The sequence below is a fragment of the Colias eurytheme genome, chromosome 24 (genome assembly GCF_061535395.1).
Source record: "Colias eurytheme isolate Ceu_HAF_F1 chromosome 24, ilColEury1 Martin Lab GWU primary, whole genome shotgun sequence".
Lineage (NCBI taxonomy): Eukaryota > Metazoa > Arthropoda > Insecta > Lepidoptera > Pieridae > Colias > Colias eurytheme.
Window position 1 is genome coordinate 1209735 of NC_143003.1, and position 15156 is coordinate 1224890.

At 33.2% G+C, this 15156-nt stretch overlaps 1 protein-coding gene across 1 annotated transcript in view; it reads right to left on the bottom strand.

Moving 5' to 3' along the window:
* The window catches only part of apolpp (retinoid- and fatty-acid binding glycoprotein apolipophorin), a 42694-nt gene extending 27994 nt beyond the window's left edge, over positions 1-14700 (bottom strand). Inside the window, exons 1-13 of the mRNA XM_090115714.1 lie at positions 14561-14700; positions 7780-7806; positions 7228-7424; positions 6784-6948; positions 6332-6481; positions 5671-5863; positions 5203-5366; positions 4988-5058; positions 4346-4511; positions 3792-3974; positions 2754-2906; positions 2121-2268; positions 1632-1752 (exon numbers count right to left, since the gene is read on the bottom strand). Of these exons, the coding sequence (XP_089971840.1) occupies positions 1632-1752; positions 2121-2268; positions 2754-2906; positions 3792-3974; positions 4346-4511; positions 4988-5058; positions 5203-5366; positions 5671-5863; positions 6332-6481; positions 6784-6948; positions 7228-7424; positions 7780-7806; positions 14561-14630 (1808 nt within the window). The 5' untranslated portion in view covers positions 14631-14700. The remainder of the gene's footprint in view (positions 1-1631; positions 1753-2120; positions 2269-2753; positions 2907-3791; positions 3975-4345; positions 4512-4987; positions 5059-5202; positions 5367-5670; positions 5864-6331; positions 6482-6783; positions 6949-7227; positions 7425-7779; positions 7807-14560) is intronic.
* Positions 14701-15156: the final 456 nt, after the last annotated feature.

Below are 15156 nucleotides of genomic sequence, written 5' to 3' on the forward strand. Positions count from 1 at the left end.
GCACGGAGAGCTTAATTTTCACAAAAAGCTCTAATCGCACGGAGAGCTTAATTTTCACAAAAAGCTCTAATCGCATGGAGAGCTTAATTTTCACAAAAAGCTCTAATCGCACGGCGGCTTAATTTTCAAAAAAGCTCTTATCGAAGGGAAAGCTTAATTTTCACAAAAAGCTCTAATCGCACGGAGAGCTTAATTTTCACAAAAATCTCTTATCGCACGGAGAGCATAATTTTCACAAAAAGCTCTAATCGCATGGAGAGCTTAATTTTCACAAAAAGCTCTAATCGCACAGCGGCTTAATTTTCAAAAAAGCTCTTATCGAACGGAAAGCTTAATTTTCACAAAAAGCTCTAATCGCACGGAGAGCTTAATTTTCACAAAAATCTCTTATCGCACGCGGAGAGCTTAATTTTCACAAAAAGCTCTATTCGCACGGAAAGCTTAATTTTCACAAAAAGCTCTAATCACACGGAGAGCTTAATTTTCACAAAAAACTCTAATCGCACGGAGAGCTTAATTTTCACAAAAAGCTCTAATCGCGTGGAGAGCTTAATTTTCACAAAAAGCTCTAATCGCACGGCGGCTTAATTTTCAAAAAAGCTCTTATCGAACGGAAAGCTTAATTTTCACAAAAAGCTCTAATCGCACGGAGAGCTTAATTTTCACAAAAAGCTCTAATCGCACGGAGAGCTTAATTTTCACAAAAAGCTCTAATCGCATGGAGAGCTTAATTTTCACAAAAAGCTCTAATCGCACGGCGGCTTAATTTTCAAAAAAGCTCTTATTGAACGGAAAGCTTAATTTTCACAAAAAGCTCTAATCGCACGGAGAGCTTAATTTTCACAAAAATCTCTTATCGCACGCGGAGAGCTTAATTTTCACAAGAAGCTCTAATCACACGGAGAGCTTAATTTTCATAAAAAGCTCTAATCGCACGGAAAGCTTAATCTTCACTAATAAAAATAACTACGTTAAAAACAACCGACTTCAAAACGGAAAAGTAAGAAATAAAAAAGATTTGACATTATTATTTACTACATATTATTTATATGTGCTATTTATTAAAAAGGTTTGATGTCGGTGCACGGGCTTAATACTAAGTGCTTAATGTTTCGGCATGAAATTTGGTATAGAGATATTTTGATACCCGAGAAAGGACATAGGCCACTTTTTATTGCGAAATATGTACCACGGGCGAAGCCGGGGCGGACCGCTAGTAAATTTTTATTGTATTAGCTAACCTGTTGTTACATAAAATTTTTGTTAAAATTATAATATTTCAGTAGAACTAAATTTAAATTCATTCGCATCCACACTGAAATCATTTGCGTAAGTATATTTAAAAAACAAAAATATTTATGACGTAACAACGTCTTATAATTCGATAGCGCCGGCTGCACGCACGAAAAAATATGACTCATGCGGCGTTACCTCGCTCTGAGGCGTTCCATGTAAGGCTTGAAGTGCAAGCGAGAGCGCGGAACGAGCGACAAAGAAGCACAATCGGACGTTGTCACGTTCAACTATCGTCAGTAAACCGACTTTACAGACAACCAATTTTTTTTAACAGTATATACATTTTTTACGTTTCTTTTTTTGCGATATTATCATTAGAAAAATAAGAAAATTACCTGTCATCAACGTTGAATTTGCTGGGAGTGGAAATGAGTCCATAATGTTGGCGGGCGAGCTGCTTGTCAGGGTTGGCTGATGAACGGATGTGTCGCAGTGATGTGGTGATGAAACGGCCGACTGGAATTCAATTGTTTGTATAAATATACGCGCTTTACACTTTTTATTTGGTCAAATACGTTGCTTCTAAAGTGTAACTTTAAAAAAATTAGATATTATTTAAGCTAAATTTTGATTTTATTGAACTGTTGAATATGGATTATTTAATAATTCTTTCTACAATCCTATAGATTTGTAATAAGGCTAAACACGAAAAAAAGGAGGTAACCAATTAGGAAACAGTCTTGTATCTAGAGATTCACGTAGAAAGAAGAATTGTTTGAATTCACAGGTTTGTACCATTAGAATTAAATCAACTGATTTAATTCCACTGAATAAATGATGAAATCGAAACTTATACGACTCTTAATAATATGAGAAAATCATACCTTGGTGTACAGGTTCAGAGTCCAACAAAGCCTTGATTTCATTGGCAGATTTGCCACAAGGACAAGCGATCACGGCAAGGTATGCCTTGATACGGATTTCAGAGTCCAATTGCCTGTTCTTCATCAGGTCTAGACCGGTCTTCTTTAACTATATGAACAGAATAGAGCAGGAATTTTATTAAAAGTTTTAACCAATTACAATTAAAATTAAATACGGCATTTAATATTGCTTTGAATGTTTTTCTTATCTATTCTGTTAAGAGCTAACCTTTCTGAAAAGCGCCTTTTAATTTTGTACTATTTGAGGTTAATCTATCATTTTTATAAATAGTATTTTTCATAGCTTTTATGTTATACTAGAGGTCCGCCCCGGCTTCGCCCGTGGTACATATTTCTCAAGGTTCGGTAGTTTTCAGTAGTTTAGGCGTGATTGAGTAACAGACAGACAGACAGAGTTACTTTCGCATTTATAATATTAATATGGATTAGACAGTCATACTAGGCATATAATATACTAGAAATTTTATACGTTTCAATCATTTGTATTTTAAGCTATATATTCCATATTCTTTACCTTCAATATGCCCATTGACCGGCATTAATCACATACGATTCTTAGTTGTTAATAGTTACCTTAGCAGCACAAGGATCAGCCTGGAAAGCTTCCAAAGCAGCGACCCTCACGCGGGCTTTGACGTTGTTGTCGTTCGCGCAGTGCACGAGCTTGTCGATCAAACTGTCTTCCAGATGGCGGATGTTGCGGATACCCTTCAGTACTGCTACCACCTAAATAATATATATTTTATATAGTAATTCTACGTGAAACACGTACTGATCTTGAAAAGATTGCAGACAAATTAAGAAAGTAAAGACAAGGATTCCTTTCTAATTCACTTTAATTGTAACCAGTTGAAATTTTATGGTCCGGGAGCCAGCAGCAGATTTTATGACCAAGTTCCTCTCAAGCGGTAATTAGTAAAATGCATCAAAGTATAGTATTATGAAGCCTCGTGAACGTCAGCTGGAGCTCGGTTGGGGGGAAGAGCGGTTGTAGCCTCCCGTATCAGCTGACGGTTTTTCCACCAAGATACAGCCAGCTGACATATATATTTATCCACAGTTACATATAAGCTATCATCAGGTAAATTTTTGTTTGAGAGGAAATAACGGAAAATAAATTTTTCTTTAAATTTAACTTTCATGTTCGAGACACCAGCTGACGTATAATACACCATGTTGTAACCAGCTGACTATTTTTTTTCGTTTAGATATTGGGTTAGCTACAATTTGACAAATTTTTAGCTGAGAGGAAATGAATGAAAGAATGTATTTTTTTTCCTATGTGCGTGGGAGGCTACAACCGCTCACCCCCCCAACCGAGCGCCAGCTGACGTTCACGAGGCTTTATAATACTATATTCTGAGGCGTCTGACGAATTATCTCTTGAGAGGAAATAGTTAACCAAATTTGCACCTGGCTCCCTAACCATTACTGTAATATTTTTCATGTTAAAGATAAATTAAAGCAAAATATGCTGCTAGTTCTTATTCCATTTTTGATTAAATTGTATGTAATTTGTAACATTAACTGTAAATATAATTAATTGTTATTATCTATCAGATGTCAGACTTTCATTTTGTGTAAGTTCATAAGTATTAGTTTTAAACTTACGTTGTCTTCATCAACCTTCGTCTTAGGTTTGCAGTTTTGCAGTTTAGCTGCGAATTTCTTGCTAAGAGCAATTATTCCCTCCGTCTTACTGGAATGGCATTCATGAGCGCGGCAGTATACTCCAGCGAGAGCTCCAACTCCGAGGTAGATTTCTTTGGGTGCATCCGGAAGGTCCAATAGACCCTATAGTTACATTTTTAATTAGTGATTATGAAAAAATAAATAAATTAAAAAACGTTAATAAACGAAGAACGGTAACGAAGGAATATCCAACATTAAGTCTTTAACCGGTTTTAGTTATCAATTCTAGAGCGAAATTTTAAATATCATTAAAATTACAAATAGGAATAAAGTGATAAGTAATATTTTTTTCAGCATCGCAGCTAAAGCTAATCACTACAAATTAGTAGTAAATTGAATCATAAAAATTTTAACTTTAAATATACACAAGACTCATGATTAACCAGTGAACCGCTACGTCAATTTATTTACATTAATATACAATAGATTACAAACTTTAAATGCAATACAGTAAAGTCAAAATTGAAACTCACAGCAGCAGCCTTAATGGTATCGCTGGTGACGTGTCTGGCGTTGCCAAGGGAGAGGAAGACCAGCTTCTCTTCGAGGGCAGAGAGTTGTTTGCCCTTCAGGACCTGGATAGAGGCCTCGATACTGGGACCTGTGCCGGCGCGGAGCAGACCATCCAAGAATACGCGTCTGAAATAATAATATTAATTACAATTGTTATACAATGACATGGCTAGTCAAAACAGAGTTTGGAAAATATGTTAAACAATACAGTGATGATATGCCGTTATATTTATAAAGTAAATTAAGTAGATTTGAAAAAATTAATCCATACTAATATTATAAATGCGAAAGTAACTCTGTCTGTCTGTCTGTTACTCAATCACGCCTAAACTACTGAACCAATTTTCATGAAATTTGGTATGGAGATATTTTGATACCCGAGAAAGGACATAGGCTACTTTTTAACCCGGGAAAATGACGCAATCCCGGAGTTACGAATATTTTTAAACGACCACATTATAATATGTAGGTAATTAAAAATATATTCTAATCGTTATTTTTATTTGTTCGATTCTGATGTTCAATAAACAAAGTATTCCAGAACTATCAATCAATGTATTTTTGGTGAAACGAATAAAATAGAAGAGAAAAGATCAACTTACTTTTCGAGGTTGTTTCCTTTGATTTGTCCAAAGACTTTCATCAAGTCATCCTTGCTTGTAGATCTCATAATCTGTAAAAAATGAGTAGTGTTAGCAAAGCAATTTTTTTGTCTGAATTAAAAAAAAAACTTAACTCTTATAAAAATTGTGTCATGATACAAAATATAAAATTTTAACAGAAAATATAGCTAGATGTTATTTTTTCCAATACTAACCCTAACGAGTTGAGCGAAGAAACCAGCAGATTTGGAACCAGCTTCAGTACCAAGGTGTTTGCATGCTTCCTTGATGGCAACGAGTACGTTCTGCGCATTGTTGTGGTCGGGCGTACCTTGGTGGGGGTTCTCGAAGATGATGGTGCGACTTTCGGGGCAGTTGCCTGGTTATTTTATAAAAAAAAATATGAGAATTAAGAATTGAAAATATTAATGATGAACATGTGAGTAAAGACAGAATTTGTAATATTATGTCAAATATTTCAAAGCGATTTGGTAAAAAATATTAATACGTAAGACTTGTTGTAATATTTTAATAACTGCAGATTCGGTCTATCTATTGCATGACGGCAATTCTTATCATCGACCGTGTTAAAAGATCACAACCAATTTTTCATTAACATATAAATTTACATTTTCCGATTGTCTTTTAATAATCATGAACTTATTCAGAACAATAATTCTTACCTCCATTGCCACCTCCTTGTGATGTTCCAGAGAGGGTAAGTTTAGTGTTGACAGCGGCTCTAGCACCATTGTCACCAGCAGAGAAAGGTCTGTAAATGTAGTCTTCAGAAGCAGCCACTTTCTCGGGAATACCGTTGTTGACTTTGGTCTCGACAGTCAGGGCAGATTGAAGAATCTGGGTGTTCTTAATAACCTGTTTAAATATGGAAGTATTAAAAATTACGTTTCAACGTGATATTGTGATAACTTCAAGTAAAGGAAATCACAATAATTTTGAACTACTAGATAATATTATGATGTTTCTAATGCAGTAAAATCAGAATCAATAAATTTATATTTACTTCAATTTTTTATTTTTATTACTATGTAACTACGTTCTACTTATACATTGACATTTATTAATTTACATTTTAACTTGCTAAAGAAAGTATTTTATATTTTTAGCTTTCCAACATCTTCTTATATATAAAAATGAATCGCAAAATGTGTTGGTAAGCGCATAACTCGAGAACGGCCGAACCGATTTCAATAATTCTTTTTTTATTATATTCCTTGAAGTACGAGGATGGTTTTTATGTAGAGAAAACGTAAATATGTACCACGGGCGAAGCCGGGGCGGACCGCTAGTTTAGAATAAAATTAGTTAAAATAACAAACTTACAGCGCTAGGGTTGTACACAGCAGAGATCAGGTCGTTCTTGCCCTGTTCCCGGTAGGCGCAGCGGGAGAGATCCCGGCGTCTGTGCAGGAGTACAGCTGAACCCTCTTGGGAGGAAGACACGTCGGTGGGACAAGCGCCGAACACGTCGATCTAGAAGGTAAGGTAGATGGTGATGATTGTAAATTAGGTGTAAGTAATGAAGCGATAATAGATAGAGAGAGAAGGTTAGCTGTAACTGTAATAATTGAAGTGGTAGGTTTATTGATTGATGCAAAGGTAATTAGCTAATTGTTATCAGCAACGCATCCAGTATTATTACTAGAGTTTGCTTATATTTGCGAGCATTTTAATCAGACTATTCAAATAGTTTTAAATATCAACTTTCATAATAAAGGCACAAATTATATATGTGTGTAAATTATTACTGATTTAAACATGCTAAAAAGTTTCACCTGTGTAGATGATTTCTGTTCTGTCTGCAGGAGCGAAATGATGGCTCTCTTGATGTTAAGAGAAGCTCTGGTGTCACCATCCTCAGCGCAGATTTGAGATCCAACGCGGCCATCTTGGAAGCTGAATTGTACGACCTTGTCAATGCCTTTGGGTGCGGGGTATTTCTGTAAATTCATAAATCGTGTGAATAAAATAAAACAGGACAAGAAGTAGAAACAAAATTATTCATTTATTAAGAAAGCACTATTGCTCATTATCGAATCAAAAAAAGTTTCAATTGTTGCCTAGCAACAATTTGAGAATGTAATGAACCACATAACCACATGAACAAACTTTCTGAATCTGATAATTTTATGATCTTTGTAACAGGGCTTTAAATTATTAAGATTTTTCGTTGTTTATACAAGCAATTTAGTTAAGTGAAGTTATATTGCACATCTTACCTTGCCACCAGGACCAGAAATAGCCAAAGCGCTGACTTTAAGCGAATGAGCGCAGTTACCAAGCGCCGTCACGGAGACTTGACCGAAAACTTTCACGTTTGTCTCCTGTTTATTTGCTCCAGTCAAGTAAACGGAGACGGTTCCTTCAACGCCATAGTTGTACGTGTGTCCGTTGAGAAAGCTTGGTGATGATGGAGCTGGAGGGGAATTTAGGTTTAAATTATTATTATTGAACCATTTTTCTTATGAGTCGTTCCAAATATTTCGAAGAGTCGAATTACGTGAGATCTTTGTTAGAAAGAAAAATAATTGAAATATTTTTGTGTTTGAATATTTTGGGTATAGTATTTATTCTGTGGTTTACACTAAGTCTCTTTGATTTCGAAATGGAATTCTATAACTTATAATTTTTAATTTATTATGCACCGGGAATCGAACCCAAGATCTTATAAGCTTTTCTATAGCATTTAGTTATATTAATAACTGAAATTAGGTAATAAATTTAAGTTATAAAATTAAATATATAATAGAGTACAATATTATAATACTTACATCCTTTACACGCTATTGAGCATTTGTCTGAAACAAATAAAATTGTTTTGATTAGTTCACTAAAATTACCACCATGAGAATTTAAAACATTTAGATGATTATTATTATATTTAAATATTTATTTAATGATCGATTTTACATTTGTTTTTATTTGGTTACCATTATTCGTAAAGACTATTCGTCGGTAAATATAATCCATACCTATCCATACTATATGATAATATTATAAATGCGAAAGTAACTCTGTCTGTCTGTCTGTTACTCAATCACGCCTTAACTACTGAACCAATTTGCATGATATTTGGTATAGAGATATTTTGATATCCGAGAAAGGACATAGGCTACTTTTTATCCCGGGAAATAGGATAGGTTTTATCCCGGAAATCCCTCGGGAACGGGAACTATGCGGGTTTTTCTTTGACTGTGCGGGCTAAGCTGCGGGTGGAAAGCTAGTGATAATATAAGCTTGTATTTATTACTTTAATATTTCAGTGGCATCTGAGCGAAATCAGATCAAGTGGTTTGTAAATATAATATCAAACCGATCAATTCTTCTTCTATGTCAAATCGATCGCTCATAAATATTTATATGATTAGTAATCTTATATAATTTTTAATTACCGCATATAAATTGAATTAACCTTGCATAAATGTGTCATAAATATAATCAATTACTAATTCTAATCGTTCATTAATTGCTGAAAGGAAAACTCATAAAATTTGCAAATAAATAAACTAATCAGTGTAAGGTCCATTTCCTCGGTTTATCTCAAACTTAGGGTCAAGGTACAGATCGTGGATCAACAAAGTTAGTTCCGTTACGGGTCTTTAGGTCATGAGTATGCAAACATGTGAATCATTCTTTAATAGAGTGTTTAATGAATAATATTTACTTCATTTTGACTAGTAAATATATCCTAATATATATAAATCTCGTGTCACAATGTTTGTCCTAAATGGACTCCTAAACCACTTAACCGATTATAATAAAATTCGCACACCATGTGCAGTTCGATCCAACTTGAGAGATAGGATAGTTTAAACATGGAGGTACCACGGGCGAAGCCGGGGCGGACCGCTAGTATTTAATATAATATATTTAAATCTATATTTCTTCGATAGCTTTCTCCGTTACAAAGATGTTAAATAAATTCAAATTCAAATTATGTTTATTTTAATCTAAGATTTTAATGTTACGATTGTTGTTACGACGTTGGATATACGGTTTTGTTGATATTTTAAATCGAACAAACAATACAATCTTTACACATACAATAACAAAACATAGCAACTTATTTCAAACTACTGACTCTATCTTTAAGATCTAACTCTTGCGCATTTGGGTGTTCATTGAAAAATTAAGTGATTTTGCTATTTATCACATCTCATAACAACTTTTAGTGTTAAAATAATCATAAAAAAGATGTGTGGCAATCGGGGACTGCCGCGGTAAAGCTATAATTGCATAGCGTGCCTTCAAGCCACACCTCCGTGCCCGTCGGAGTGGGGAGTGTGAGGTTTTTTCGTTACGGAATTTCTGGATTCGGTCTCCACGCTCAAGGCCCGCGATAGAAGCTATGCAATAGCTTAAAACTGTTTTTGTATTTGATAATTGTAATAACAACACCTATTTGTAACTGCATTCTTGTGGATAAATGTAATTTGAATTTGAACACAATTGTATTAGAACTAAACATTTCAAACTGAAATTACATAAAGATACATAAAGTACTTTAATCAGCATATTCCTTTATTTAGTTCAGCCTATACACATTCTAGACATTTCGATTCAATCCTCAAGCCGATTACAATGGTCGAAGCGCAGTTTTATGCAATTACCCAATTTGCTGAGGGGACTTTATTGCTCGTATTTGGGGTCCCAGTGGTTAAGGTCCTTGACTCCTGTCTGTTCATATTGGTAATGTTTTGTTTGTGATCACAAGAAAATACATAATTTAAGCCAGTTATTCAAGAATATAATATTGTATAATATAGGCTATACATACAATAATTATAATAATGACCATAAATGTTAATAATTATTATAATTGTATATAGAGCCTTAAAATGTAATTATTTTGGAATGTTTTTTGTCAATTAATTGTAAAGTAATTTCATTTCAATAAATTGAGACAGTATTTGCATACTTAAGACTAAGCAAAACATGATGAACAATCGAAATATTTTGATATCTCTGTACCATGTTTTAAGCAAATAAATATTATTTTATTTTATTTTTAATATTATGTGCCTAGCAAAATTAGAATTAAGTACAATTAGGTATCAGGAATCGAGTAATATTTTGACAATACATAGATGAAATTATGTAGTACATAGATTTAATTTTATGAATGTTTAACGCATTGAAAAGGAGATTTTTTGATCAACTTATAAAGAGGACACTCATGATAAATCAACATGATTATTTTTTGTATCATTTTTTGAAAGTAGTTAGAGTAAAGAAAAATAGGCGTAAGACTCTACTTGTAGAAGGTTATATAACGATTCTTTACTATTTTTATTATATCACTAGCGGTCCGCCCCGGCTTCGCCCGTGGTAAAAATTGTTCAAATTCACATTTTCTCTACATAAAAACCATTCTCGTACTTCAAGGAATATAATAAAAAAAGAATTATCGAAATCGGTTCAGCCGTTCTCGAGTTATGCGCTTACCAACACATTTTGCGATTCATTTTTATATATAAGAAGATGAACCCAGTCTTATTACTGTCATATAACTCCGATTACCAATTACTGCGAATCATCTCATCATATCATGACCGGGGTGGAATTTATTGAAATCTTAACAATATACCTACTAATATAATTTACTATGAATAGCTGTTATTGTTGTTAACAATATCACTACATAGTATAAAACAAAGTCGCCTCCTCTGTCCCTATGTCCCTTTGTATGCTAAAATTTTTAAAACTACGCAATGGATTTTGGTGCAGATTTTTTTTTAAATAGATAGAGTGAATCAAGAGGAAGGTTTTAGTATATAATTTATTGGGTTTTAGACAAAGCGGGCGAAGCCGCGGGTGGTAAGCTAGTGTTTTATATAATACTAGCTTTCCACCCGCAGCTTCGCCCGCGCAGTCACAGAAAAACCCGCATAGTTCCCGTCCCCGTGGGATTTCCGGGATAAAACCTATTCTATTTCCCGGGGTAAAAAGTAGCCTATGTCCTTTCTCGGGTATCAAAATATATCTATACCAAATTTCATGCAAATTGGTTTAGTAGTTAAGGCGTGATTGAGTAACAGACAGACAGACAGAGTTACTTTCGCATTTATAATATTAGTATGGATTGTTATTATCTTTTACTTTAAGATCTAAAATACGAAGCCGTTAAGATGCTATAGATAGTGTTAACTAATATTTTAACAGATATAGAGATTTTCAGTAGAGTAAGTTAGCAAAGTAATCATGTAAGCTTGCTTTTTGGAAGTTTTTTAAAGTGAAACTTCTTTATCGGGGTGGGAAAAAATTTAGTGTAACATTTTTTCGTTACGCGTGACATTTTTCCGTTACGCGCCATCTTTTTCTTATCCCTACCACACGTGATTCGACGTATTTCTGTAAAGTTGCATATAGTAAACTAGCTGCTCCGCGCGGTTTCACCCCCGTGGCTCCACTCCTGTTGCCCGTAGCGTGATGAAATATAGCCTTAACCTTCCTCGATAAATGGGCTATCTAACACCGAAAGAATTTTTCAAATCGGACCAGTAGTTCCCGAGATTAGCGCGTTCAAACAAACAAACAAACTCTTCAGCTTTATAATATTAGTATAGATTATTTTTTTTTTAAATAAGGTCATAAAGAAGTTTCACTTCTTACGTGTACACTAGTACACGCACACATTTTTTTTTAAATTTTTCCATAGGTATCCTATACTTCTATATATAAGTATGTTCAACAGTATAGTTCCCACGTTATCACGGATAATTTGTCAATCAGTGCAGAGCGGACGCATCCGCGAAGGGACGTCTATATTATTATGTATGTTTATTTACACTTTACACCTGTTATATTATGGCTCTTATTATGGGTTTGCTGAATGTCATATAGTACGAAACAATTAACTGTGAAATCGTCGTAAGATGAACACAGTTTATGTAAATATTTTATTATTATTGTGGAGTCAAATAAATGATCTTCCTTTCTTTCTTTCTTTCTTTCTTTCTAAATATCATATTATTAGCTTCTGCCCACGACTTTGTACGTGCATCCCCGTTTTTCCCCGTTCCCGCAAGAATTTCAAGAAATCCTTTCTTAGCGGATGCCTACGTCCTAACATCTACCTGCATGCCAAATTTCAGCCCGATACGTCCAGTAGTTTGGGCTGTGCGTTGATAGATCACTATATCAGTCACCTTATGATTGAAATAAGGACTTTTAATACGGCAACGTTAAATAAGTGGACTTCGACTAAATAATCCTGAAAATACCAAAGTATTTCGAATCGTTGATACTTTAGTTATAAACGTTTGCTGAAGTAGGTATCGAGGAAGTTTTTGATATCTTTGGATCAATCACTAACCGAAATAGGGTAGAGAAACTAAAAGGTTATAATATGTTTGTTACTAAACACAAAAACGACAGAATCGATTTTGATAAAATGTTATAAAATAAAAATGAATCGCCAAATGTGTTGTTGTTGTTGTAAGCGGAATGGCAGAACCGATTTCGTTCTTTTTTTAAATATTATTTCAAGCACGTGTATGGTTCTTACGGAGAGAAAAGTAAAGATGTACCACGGGCTAAGCCGGGGCGGACAGCTAGTTACAAATATATACATTAAAAATTAATACCTACATTCAACAAGTTACGTTGCAAATTAACATCAAAATAAGGTATTTATCGAAAACACGAAGAGCACAAACATTTATTTATACCGCGAATATTTGATAAACAGGTCAAATGCTAAGAGATAAGTAACAATGGAAAGTTATCTTCAGTGGTCATTGCCAAGGTTTCAACAGATAAAATTAATTTAATAATATTGGAGGATTTGGGAAAAAACAAGAACTCGATTATAGCGGAACTGAGAGTAACGGAGTAACGGATATATTATTATTCCTCGTCGTATACGTTTTCAAAAACGGTATTTTTAAATTCTTCATCCAAACAGTTTATTTATTAAAATTAACTCAGAATAATAACGAAAAAGATACACCTAAGTTGATAACAGTTTTTAAAACCAATTTTATTTAAAAACAACATTACATAAAGGTGCGGATTAACAAAAGCGATGCGATAAGATTTAAAATTTCTAAAGACGCGTTATTTTTTTATTATGAATTTCTCTAAGTTTATGGATAGTTAAATAATCCTTTGTTCCTGGACAAAGGTATTATTATCTCTTTGTTCTCTCAAAATGATAAGCTTGTTTACTTTTCGAGTAATTAGCATTAAGTCAATACATGTCTGAAAGCTCATATTATTAAGAAAATACAATTTTCTTAATAATTGTAAATATGCCTTTTAAAAATAAACTTATCACAACTTGTACCTTTCCATGTTGACTCTTTCTCGCGAATACAATTTAATCTTGGATATTGAACTGTATGTCATTGTATTAAAGTTCAAATTCGCTCGGTGGATGTTGACAGTGACATTGATAGCGGTATCTCGGGTCAAAGTTGAATATTATCTCGGTGTTAATTGCGAATATATTATTATCAGTGTTAGCAACAGTTTATTTTCTTATGAAAGCGACACCTTTTAAACATTACGTAAGAGTTTTGAATGAGGTTTTGTTTCTTGTGGACTTTTAATTATATCTTACTTTTTACTTACATAAAAATCAAACCTCTCAATAATGTTACAAAGAAGAAAATTACTTTATCGTTAATTAACGATAAATTTCATAAATAAAGATTCCATTATTTCTAACAATTCCAACAATTGATGTTGTGATAATTTCTTACTTTGCAATTGTCCATTTTTTACTTATCGCTTTAAATATCTTTGCATTAGCATCTCATGAAGTGGTGGATTAACTTTATGAATAAAGTTATGTAGAAATTTTCTGGATTAAATATTACAGAATGCCATAAAATAATATTTAATGTAATTCATATTACATTACACTGCTATAAAATTTTTATAGTCTCTCGTAAGAAACCAAAATAATATCGCATTATATGTATTATATTTTATTTTAAAGTGTACAAAATACATGGAGCAACTTATGGTCCAAACTTACAGATTTACTTTGTTTTAATAAGGATATTTTTTATTTTCATAGGATAAAATGCAATTTATAATCATGAAAATTCTGCATTACTCCAATCATTATACTTTTATCAGGACGATGGAAAAATATTTCATAAGTATGGTATTCATGTAATGTAAGAAAAATTATCAATTATGAATATTTTTTTTTATTCCTTTAAAAACCATTCGCGTGCCCGTATGTTAACCGGGCATAAAAATAAAAAAATATAGTCTACTAGCTTTCCGCCCGCGGCTTCGCCCGCGTTTTCAGAGAAAAACCCGTTCCCGTAGGATTTCCGGGATAAAGTTAGGTATTAATTAATAAAGCTTGTTACCATTGAAATTATTTTTAAAATTGGCTCAGAGCTTTTAGATAAAAAAATTGTGGTTAAACTAAATAGCTCATAAACTTATTGGAACTTAATGAAACTTTAACGTGCATTATATTTCATAAATTTTTCTCAATGATCGACTCTACATTATGATTAAAAACTATATATTGTATAAAATACAAAAGAAAAGTACACTTGACTGCATTTTTATCAAAATGAAACTTACCACTTAAAGCTGGCCTCCATAAAACCGCTAGCAATAAAATAACACTAAAGCTTAAACTATTCGTCCCCATATTTAGGGGTTATCACTATTAAATCAGTCTATACGAATACTACGCGCGTCTGCCACGACGTCTCAACGGCAAATGCACTCAAACTTTCCCCCCACCTCCTTATATAGATGCAGCGCCATCTACCTATTCGATTTTCAAATTACCAATCCGTTATATCTAAGTTTGTTTTAACTATTTATTTAGGAGGTGACAAAGGTTAAATTGCTGTTGATTAGAATACAACTTGATTACATATTGTTGGGTAATATTCCGTGTTATTTATATTGAGATGTAAATAAGTTACTTTTACTAAAGAGTAGCTTTATGATTTATATGTTGTTAGGGAGTAGTTGGTTTTTTATTTATCTATATGTTGTTATATAGGGAAGTACTTCATTCAATCGTAGATTTTAAGGCGAATGTTTTTTGATACAGTATTATGGTCATGTTGATATTATATTGATGTATTTTCATCAGTGATAAATACTGCTTTAATGTTATATTTTTGTAGAAATAATATTTAAATATTTATTTTAAGTTAAAAGTG